Source organism: Lolium perenne, chromosome 2 (genome assembly GCF_019359855.2).
Source record: "Lolium perenne isolate Kyuss_39 chromosome 2, Kyuss_2.0, whole genome shotgun sequence".
Lineage (NCBI taxonomy): Eukaryota > Viridiplantae > Streptophyta > Magnoliopsida > Poales > Poaceae > Lolium > Lolium perenne.
In genome coordinates, this window is record NC_067245.2 from 25,894,899 (window position 1) to 25,904,819 (window position 9,921).

The 9,921-nt window shown below is 54.8% G+C and overlaps 1 protein-coding gene across 1 annotated transcript; it reads right to left on the reverse strand.

Moving 5' to 3' along the window:
• Positions 1–223: 223 nt before the first annotated feature.
• Positions 224–1,788, reverse strand: LOC127331525 (transcription factor bHLH61). The gene is made up of 4 exons (XM_051357701.2): positions 1,624–1,788; positions 1,138–1,272; positions 847–1,020; positions 224–628 (listed from the first exon to the last, which is right to left on the reverse strand). The coding sequence occupies exons 1-4, from the start codon at positions 1,699–1,701 to the stop codon at positions 539–541; spliced, it is 477 nt and encodes a 158-aa protein (XP_051213661.1). The 5' UTR covers positions 1,702–1,788; the 3' UTR covers positions 224–538.
• Between the last annotated feature and the right edge of the window lie 8,133 nt (positions 1,789–9,921).

Here is a 9,921-nt window from a genome sequence, read left to right on the forward strand (position 1 = left end):
CAAGAGGACCAGATTGACCAGCTCGAGGCAACATATCCAAAATTGTGATCCGGTGGCACATGAAATAGATTTATACGGTCCAGTAACACCATGTTTCACGAGCTACCTAAATCTCAGTAACCATTCCATATGACTTTTCTGTTGTGTATGCATACGTGCTAACCTTGCAAATAGGTGTGTCTCTATCCATAAATTAAGTTACAAAATGGGAAAATGCGCAAAGTCACAAGTCAGGCGTAATTTAACATAAATACATACGAGCTAATCATAAAGTCTCAAGGCATGCAAATTCTACACGCACACTACAAGAGCCCAGTAGATACCCATTCAATCCCACAATTAATACCTTGCCAGATCGCATACAATTACCATGACATGATGGAATTGATTACGATTGCCCTGGACATATATCTGATCATCTCAGTGAGAGTGAGAGAAGAGGCATGACTATGCAAGTACATGGCCCTTGTGCAGGCGATCGAGGAGGAAATGGTTAAGAGCTAGCTAGTGGAAGCGCCGTTGGAGCGCCAGCTACCAGCTACTGATCCCCTTGGTCTGCGCCGCAGTTCCTCATGGCCTGCAGCACCGCCCCCCTCACGGCATCCTCGTCCACATTATGGGCCTGGCTCTGCGTGCAAAAACCAAGAATCAGCCAAGATAATTGTGTATTCTCGACCAATCGATCGACACATCGATCGGTCACACGCACACTGCTTGTCGCCCGTGTGGGGACGCTATCGAATTATTGATGAACTATATGTAGAGTTGGATCGAAGATCTTGAACTTCTTCACTGTTAAGGTGATCGTTTAATGATCGAAGAGGCATTGTCATCTAGTACACATACCTCTCCTCCTCCCATCGCTTCCAGTCGGAAGGTATCGGTGGAAGACGCCGTGGCTTGGAGCACGGTGAGGCCCAGCTCCTCGAACGCTTCCAGCACGGAGACGAGGAGGCCGGGGCAGCTCTTGTCGGAGGACACGTTCACGAGGAACCCATGCCCTAGGCTTTCCACACTCACCTGCAGAATAAAATGATTGAATCATCTTGTATCATACTAGCTAGCTACCATAATGCAAGTACAGTACACTCCCAAGATCGTAGGTGCAGTGATATATAGGTGCGTGTCTGTGTGTACCGTCGGAAAGGAGTTGTCCTTGTGCGAGTGCGTCGCTTCCTCCTCGCGTGCGATCTCCTGATTGAGCCTCACGACCTTCTGCTTCAGCTCCTTGATGTACTCCGACGCATCCATGATTATGGAAGTATTGCTCAGCTGTTGTGTATATCATTATTCAGGGCAAACGAAAACATACATCAAGTTAGTACTTAATTATTTTACTTCTTCTCTCATAATACTTCCTCGTTTTGGAAAGCTCGTTTTATATTCAGTGAAAGGAGGGAGTACATAGTATCGCAAATCATGGAGATCGATCGAAATGTGCCTCAAGTTGTTAGGAGCGTGCGCTATGTGTGTGCTCTCTCCCGTAACACGAAAACAAGAGGCAAATATTCCATGTGATGTGTGTGCATACCGCAAATTAGAAGGTAATTCGAATGAGAGCATAAGATCACACTGAGGATATATAGCTAGCACAGGGGAAAAGCAAGAAGAAACATTGTTTACCGCGTGGGAGTGAGTGATGGAGCGCAGGATTTGCATCTTCTCATGTAGAGCAGCCGCTTTCTTGCGTTCCCTCGACATTATTCCTCAAAGTACTAGCTGTATCTAGTCCCACTTCAAATGGAGAGCGAGAGAGAGATAGAGAAGAGGCGGAGAGAGGATGAGGATGAAGAGAAGCTCCCAACGGGCGCGCCTTTATATAGAGAGACGTTCGGAGGTCGCCGCTCACGTGACCTTATTGCGCTTTAGGGAATTGAATGGATGATGGGATGACGAGGAGAGATTCGATTCTACATAGGTTCAAAATGCAGTTTGGCTCTTTCTCCAGCTGTTCTTTCCTTTCCCTGCATAATGCTACCGAGAAATACAAATATGCATGTAGGATCAGTGTACTGTCAGTTGCTGTGCACGGTGTGTGCTTCTTTCATGTGAGTGCATGCATGATCCAAGACTTAACTAATGGGCAACTGCTGTTTGTCCAACGTTGCCAGAAAATTAACTATACGGAGACGATTTTCCACTGTTTTGCTAAATCTCGGACAATTTCCCGGAAAAAATATATACATCGACTCGACTTAAAAAACAAGATTTAAGCGAGTACATAAAAGCTAATAAAATGAATGATAAAATTATAGTACTAGGACTCATGGTTATCTATGGCAGTTGAGGAGATAACTATTTAAGGTTGACTAAGCACAAAGAGACTATAGTACACCTAATCATAGCAAATTTCCAGGCAAAGGTAGCCGGTGATCGATATTCACAGATAAAATCCGCACATTTTTCATGTTGACTTAGCAAATTTAAAAAAGTTATCCTTATCACTTCTACTAGTTTTATGCAAGGTTGTACAAAAAATTCTTTGGCATTATGTAATATGGTGGCGTGAGAGAAACAAGGCTTGAATCGGTCTTGTGTTCAACAAGTGGCCTCGGAATTTTTTGGTCGGATGGTTGAATGTTGTTAATGGGAATAGTTATTCGCTTTTCTTAACAGCGGGACGGGACCAGGGGATTTCTTTGTCCATCATGCTATTGATCCAGGTTCGCATACACCAATATTGATTTTGGTAAAGGACGTCTTAGATGCACGAAGTTCCAAAATAGTTACGCATAAAAAGGATTTTTGGTATAGTTTTCCTTGTGGCGGCCGAGGGCGTGGCGGTACTTGTGATATTTCTGCTTGAGATGCATTTTATTTGGTAGCTTTTTAGATCTGAAATACCATTGGATGATTAGCTTTTGTGGGCATTGGAAACATATCACATTATGGCGGGGCACCATACACCAACTTAATGACTTATCCACTTATTTGATGGGATGGTTAATTAAGACCTTCTCATCACGGCACAACAAGGGTGTCTATTGATTTTGAGTGTGGTTAGTTCTCTGTTGACATAGAACTAGCTTAATTAATTCTCGGGCACCTAATTTCATGTGTAATTCTCATGTCCACGAATCACGATAAATATTGAACGATTTTAAAGTTAACCTAAAACTAACTTAATTATCGGTTGACTAGAACTAGCAAAAGGGCTACTCATTTTGTCAGAAAAGGCAGATTATATATATTTCCAAACAAGTGTCAACCTCTATATATTTCCGGAAAGAAAAAAAACATTAAACCGAATTAAAAGAGGCCGGTGTCGCCGAAAGCGGACAGCAGCTTGGAAATATGCCCTGTACCGCGTACGTTTTGTAGGTAGGGTTGCTGCCACTCCCATCCATCATCCATGGCAGCATACACGGCACGGGTCGCGTGGCCCTTTCCCCTCTCGTCGACGTACGCACGGGTCGCGTGGCTGTTTCTCGCGCGGCATGCACTTGATTTCAGCTACTTAGCGGCCACCACCACTAACATGGCATATATGTACGTACATACATTCACGCGTAGAGAGCTCCAGCTCCAACTCATCGATCATATATATTCTGTATGGCGAGTGCTTGGAATTGTACGTACACTGGTGACACACATGCGCGCGTCTTATTTACGTCGCGCACGTTCGGTGGCGTGTAGATTTGGGCTCTCCTCCTCCTCCGGCTCCGTGAGGTGGGGGCGCCCCACGACCGGCCGTACGTCAAAGATGGGTCGCCGGCCGGCTCACCGCCCCGCCGCGGTACCGGCGTGTGAGCTTGCTAGCTTGGGAACGGCGATATCGATCAACGACGGCAACATCGATCCCTGCGCGCACCTGCATGCATGGCAGCAAGGACGAGCGAGGCCTCGGAATTCCATGCGTATATCCGGGGAACCATCGGCCGGACGTGCTTGTCTTGTGGTATGACTGGTGTACGTCTATGGGTCACACTAGCCAATTGGGGACGGTCTTGGGTATTCTAATTCAAGCTTTGCGCGTCGATTGACCACGGTCTCACAAGGAATTGACCAAGAAGGCGGCCATGTTGGACAGTTGGAGTATACTAGGAATATTAGGACCATCCAGTGAACAGCTTAATTAAAGCGACTGCCTATCAAGTTGTAGCCAATAGGTTTTCTTTACGGTAATCGGCCAGCTTACAGCATCTACATTTGGAGGTCCCAAAGCATTCCTTATAAGAGCATCTCCAAGAGAGCCCAAAAAACTGCAAACCGAAAAAGTGGTTTTCAGTCTTCCAAAAACGATAGTTCGTTCGAATTTGGCAGTGGCGCAGATTAGAAACCGTAAAAATGGAACTAAAAAGCGGAATTTGAAAGGGCGCGGGAAAATTCGGCGATGATCATAGTTCGACATCAAATTGATGCTCCGATTGAGCATCAAAACATACATTGTTCATAAAATTAAACCTACATTACTGGTACACCGGCGGGCGCTAGTTAGCTAAAGCAAAATGCGGCCAATATAGTGACCAACGCGTGCGGCGATGCCGGTGGTGGCGCAGCCTTTCGGCGGCAGAGGGCGCCGACGCTGTCGTCGATGATCTTCACGCGTCGTCGGCGTCAAGCTCAACTATTTCGAGCTTGACGCGGCGGACGCGGGCCTCCCGGCGTGCCACCTCGTATTCACGGACGAGGTGGACGGCTTCCACCTCCTCCCGGCGGAAACGCTGGCGAGCCTCCGCCTCGCTGATGGCCTGGTCTGCGCGAGGACGGCGTCCTCCTCGTCGCTGCCGTGGACATAGTCCCCGGCAGAGAAGGTGGGCGACCGCGCGGGGACGAGGTCGTCCTCGTCGCTGCTGTCCGCGACGGGGAGCCGCGGTGCGCGGGAAGACTGGCCGGACGAGGAGCCCTCGCCGGCGTTGTCGTACCTAGGGAGCTTCCCTGGGGGCGTGAGCCCCCAGTTCGTCCACCGGCGGGCGCTGCGCTTGCGCGTGCCCTCCGACCGGTTCCATTTGCACCGCTCCGCGTCGGTGCGGAAGACGGGCGGCGCGGAGGCGAGTCGCCGCCGCCCAATCCGGCGCCACGGCCTACGGAGCCACCACGGGACGCCATCGCCCACCGTCGGCCGGTGGATTGCTGCCTGGGGCTCGCTGGATTGCTCGCCGGAGATGGTGCTTGGCGGCGGCGGAGGGAGAGGATCGGCGGAGGGGAGTAGGATTTGCGACCCGAACTCCCCTCCGCGAACCCTTTTAATAGGGCCCGTTCGGAGATTTGTTCGGGCCCCTGAACTTATTTTACGGGCCGGCCCATCTTTTCGGTCACTGATCTGCGACACATTCGGCCCGAACCCGTAAATCTGCCGGAAAAGTTCGGTTCCGGCGGGGTTTACGGACTCTGTTAGAGTTGCTCTAAGGATTTTTTTGGGACACACCGGTAATTTAGGGCATCTCCAGCGGGCGCGACGCAAACGGGCGTTGAGCGACCATTTGCATTCGCTGTGACCGAAAATGCATCTGGGCCCTCCTCCAGCGGGGCGACGCAAAGTGACCGGGCAATCCGCGGCGACGCAAACCTAGCCCAAATATGTGCCTCGGATGCGTCTCTGCGGACGCTGCGCTGACGCGGAAAATGTCCGCTCGCGTCTGGCAGACGTTTCGTCGGGCCCGCCTGGCAGCGACCCTGCGTCGATGCGTCTTCTCAGGCGCGCCAGCGACTGGCGCCGCTGCGTTTCTTCGGCGGTCTGCGGCACATTAATGGCGATGCCTCGTCTGCCGAGTGGCCGCCGCCCACCTTCGCCAACGAAGTTAGTGGCGACGCCACGCATCCCACGGCTGTCTCCTGCATCCGGCCTATATAAAGAGGACGCGCGTTCTTCTTCCTCATCCACTCCTCCAAGCAAACCCTAGCCGCCACAAGCTCCGCCGTAGCGCTGCCTAGCTCTTCCTGCGACGTAGCCAGGCCCGCGAGGAAGTCAATGGCGGGACCTGGTGGCCAGCGAGGCGGTCAACGCCGCGGGCCTGGGCACCCCGGGGCCGTGGCCGGGGTAGGGGCCGCCGTGGTGGACTAGTTACGACACCACGGTCGCCGTCGCCTGCGCCCTCCTCGTCTTCGTAGGAGGACCGCTGCTTCGAGTTCCTCCTCCGCATCGACGACGATCCACTCGGCATCAAGCGGCTCCCGGACAAGTTCGCCGAGTTCGTCAATGGCGTCGAGACGGCGCAGTTGCAGCTACGTGGAATGTCGAGGTCTTGTTCGACGGGCAGGGCAAGATGTACCTGCACACGGGGTGGGACAAGTTCGCCCGCGACCTCGAGCTCGAGCCCGGCTACCAGCTCACCTTCCTCTACGAGGGTGATGACGAGGTGATCCTCAAGGTGTTCGACGACAAAGCGTGCCGCAGGCACTACCACACCGGCGAATCTGACTCGGACACCGATAGTTTGAACTTAGGGTGTTCTTTCTTTGCAGCGAATATGGCTAGGAGCCAATTGAAGCCGCTAGTGGAGGTTTCTGGATGTTCTTCCTCGAAAGAATCAACAGGGCCATCGTCACCAGCAGGATTTTCCAGTTTGGGTGACTGGGTGTGCCCTCGAATGTTCTTTGTTGATAACGAACATACGGAAATCAACACAACTAGTTTTTTTTAATGTTTTATATGTGTCAACTATGGTTCAAACTATGTATTAGTTCGTGTAAACCATGTTCCAAACTATGCATTAGCTTGTGCAAAATCATGTTTCAATATATAATATTTGGAACTATATTTAAATGGAGAAGAGGAAAAAAACAAATAAAAAATGCGTCGCCCCGCTAGAGCCACCCCCAGACGCAAACGGACGTGCGGACAATAACGGTCATTTTAGCGTCTGCGGCGCGTCGCAAACAGATGCTCACGGACAATAAAATGTGTCGCGCCGCTGGAGATGCCCTTAGAGCATCTCCAGCCGTTGGGATCCCAGGCCGAAATTTGGCGCTATTTAGCGCCGATGGATGTAAAATTTGGCCTGGGAGGCCCATTTTTCCAGCGGCTAGCCCAGGGAAAAGACCGAATATATTTGAATTTAAAAAGATCAAACTCAGGCAAATTTTAGAGATATTTAATATATATAGGTGGTTTCTTACATATATAGGCCGAATTCATAATATATTTGAATTTGGCCGGAGGGAAATATAAACTAAACTAAAAACATGACAATTGGCCGTGTAGTCGCCGTCGTCACTGTCGCTGGAGTCGTCGCCGTCCTGCGGTGGCGGTGCTTGCTGGCTGCTCTGGCCGGGAGCCCACCGGCTGGACCCCTGCCCAGGGTCGCCGAGGCGTGGCGGTGGCGGCTTGTACCACTGATCCTCGCTGGAGTCCTCCAGCTTGATGAGCGGCGCGCCTCTGGCGGGTTGCGCGGCGGCGCAGCGCCTCGCGGCGGCCAGGTCCAGCAGCCGCCGCTGCTGCTCCGCCTCCTACCTCTCCCAGTCCTGCCTGGACCAGGCGAGGGCCGCGTCCATGGGGAAGGCATTGTCGGCGGGGACGAGGTCGTTGAGCGACCTCGCGATCGCCTCGCGGACCGCTGCCTCCTCGGCCCGCGCGCTCCTCGGCGGCGAGGTCAGATGCAGCAGCCGCCGCTGCGTCCTCCTTCTTTGGCTTCCTCTTCCTCCCGCGCGCTGGTGACGACGAGGCGCACGCCCCCTCGCGGATGATGAGGGCGCCGCTGTGGCGCCCTCTAGTTGGCGGTGGCGACGCCGGCTCCTTCTTCACTGTCGTCCTCGGCGTCGCTGCTGGAGGAGCGGATCCGTAGCTGCGCGTTGTAGACCTTGATGCCGACCCCGACGAGGATGACGATGCCATGCGCCGTGGCATCCAGGAGCTTCCGTGTTGGCACAACACGGAAGGCACCGCCGGCAGCGGCTTCCCCAGGACATGGTAGTTGCCGCCCTCGATGTGCGCGAGCACATTCTCGACGGTGCGGCCCGACGTGCTCCACCAGCGGCGGCGGCCGGCGGTGTTGTTTGGCGCGAGAGGAAGGGGAGGACCATCGTACACCGCGAGTTCTCGTTCGTACCTGCGGCGGAAGAACTCGTTCCACGCGACGTAGTTGTTGGGGAAGAAGCGCTCCTCTGCGCGCTGCTCGTCGCTGAGGGTGACGAGGACGGCGTCGATCTCGGCGTCGTGGGTGTCGCCTCCCACTGGTGGCGGCGGGATCGGGATGCCCCCCGCGCTCAGGCGCCATCCGCCAGCCCGCCATGTTGAGTAGTCTTGCCTCCCACTGGTGTAGGGAACGCCGGCCGAAGTCGTTGTTCGCCGCGCTGTCGCTGTAGCCCACCATTGCTCGCTCGAGGAGGATTGGGGAGAGAAGACTGGGTTGCGGAGAGAAGGGAGACAGCGGTGGTTAATGCGGATAGACGCGGTAGTTCCGCAATAAATAGAGGGAGCCACGCATGAATTCTAGGGGACGACATGAACTCGCCGCGTGGAAGCTACGCATCCGGCGAAGACTGACCGGCGGCATACTTTTACAGCGCGCAGAAGATGATGCGATGAGGACGACGATCGGCCTTTTTCTCTGACAAGTCGGGGCCACCGCGCGCGGAAACTTTCCTCGACGTTTCCCACGTTTTTGTTTCCTCCGGACTCCCCGAGCGCGCCCCGGGGGGGCTGGGGATGACATGGGCTCGCCGGATGGACGAAAGCCCAAATTCGGGCGAAAACGAGGACCCGGGGGCGCGACTATGCCATTTTTCACCGTTCGGATGAAAAAAAGGTTTGCCGGGGGCCTTGTCGGGGAGACGTCTGGATATGCTCTTAGGGCATCTCCAACGCGGCGACCCAAATCAGACGCGTTGGCCCGTCTGGATGGGGCCGTTTGGGTGGCCGCGCGGACACGCGGACAGGCGGACCTGGCCGTCGTTCCATTTGGGGCACGCACTGCGGCCAACACGCGGACGCACTGCAAAAGTCAAAGATAACAAAAAAAAGAAAAAAAGAAAAAAAACTACGTTTCATTTAAACTTAGCCCTATTTTGGGTAATTTTTACACAAAAGAAAACCCTATATGGGCTTTATACGAAAAAAGGGGGGAAACCCTAGTCTAGGGTTTGGAACGCGGTGGCCACCGGTGCGCCAAGCTACTCCCAGTAGTATCGTCGCCGTCGCCGTCGATGAGGATGATGCCCCCCGGCGGCGACGCGATGTTCCGGCTGGACACGCCGGAGGGCGCCGGGGACTCCAGCCAGGGCGACCACTGCGCCCTTTCCTAGATGGAGTGTGGGTTCGGAGGGCTCGTCGGCCTACGCAACCGTGCCAGCCGCGCCGCCCCCTTCTGCTGCTGCTCCACCGTAGCGGCCTGCAGCTCCGCCTCGTGCCGGAGCGCGGCTATGCGCTCCTCCTCCTCCCGGAGCGCGACATGGCGTGTGGCCTCCTCCTGCCGTCGCGCCATGGTGAGGAACGCCCACGCGTCGGCGTCCTCCTTGGCCTTCATGGCCTCCTCCTCCAGCTCGGAGGCGAGGTGCAGCCATTTGGCCAGCTCCTCGAGGTCGTTGACCTCGCGGGACACCGCCAGCGCGGCCTGCAGGTCGGGGTCGTCGTCCTCCTCGGGCTGGGCCTGTGGCGCTTGCGCTGGTGCGGCCCGCAGCGGAGTAGCTGGGTCGCCGGCATTCCTCCTAGCAGGCATGCGCGCGAGGCCTCGCCATCGCCGAGGTGAAGCACGTGCGCCGGCGCGCATCGTGCTCCACCTCGAACCACAAGTCCCAGCTGGGACTTGTGTTGCTATAGGCGAGGTCCTCCCAGAGGTCCGACGGCAGCTGCGTGCGCCGCCGCTGGATGTCTACGACGCGGGCACCGCCTGAGCCCGGGATCGGCGGCACCGGAACCCGATCTGGGCTCAGGTGCCAGCCGTGGGGGAGGTGCACGTCGCCCCACGGCATTGGGACGCCGGCCTCCCAAAACATTTGTGCCACCGCTACGGTGACGTAGATCCGGTCGCGAATGGCCGCCGG

Excerpts from the sequence above, each read along its gene's own strand:
- LOC127331525 (XM_051357701.2), bottom strand. The coding sequence starts at position 1,701 with ATGTCGAGGGAACGCAAGAAAGCGGCTGCTCTACATGAGAAGATGCAA. Across the intron at positions 1,273-1,623 it reads CCATCACTCACTCCCACGCG|CTGAGCAATACTTCCATAAT; the intron begins GTAAACAATGTT and ends TATACACAACAG. Across the intron at positions 629-846 it reads AAGCGATGGGAGGAGGAGAG|AGCCAGGCCCATAATGTGGA; the intron begins GTATGTGTACTA and ends TTTTGCACGCAG.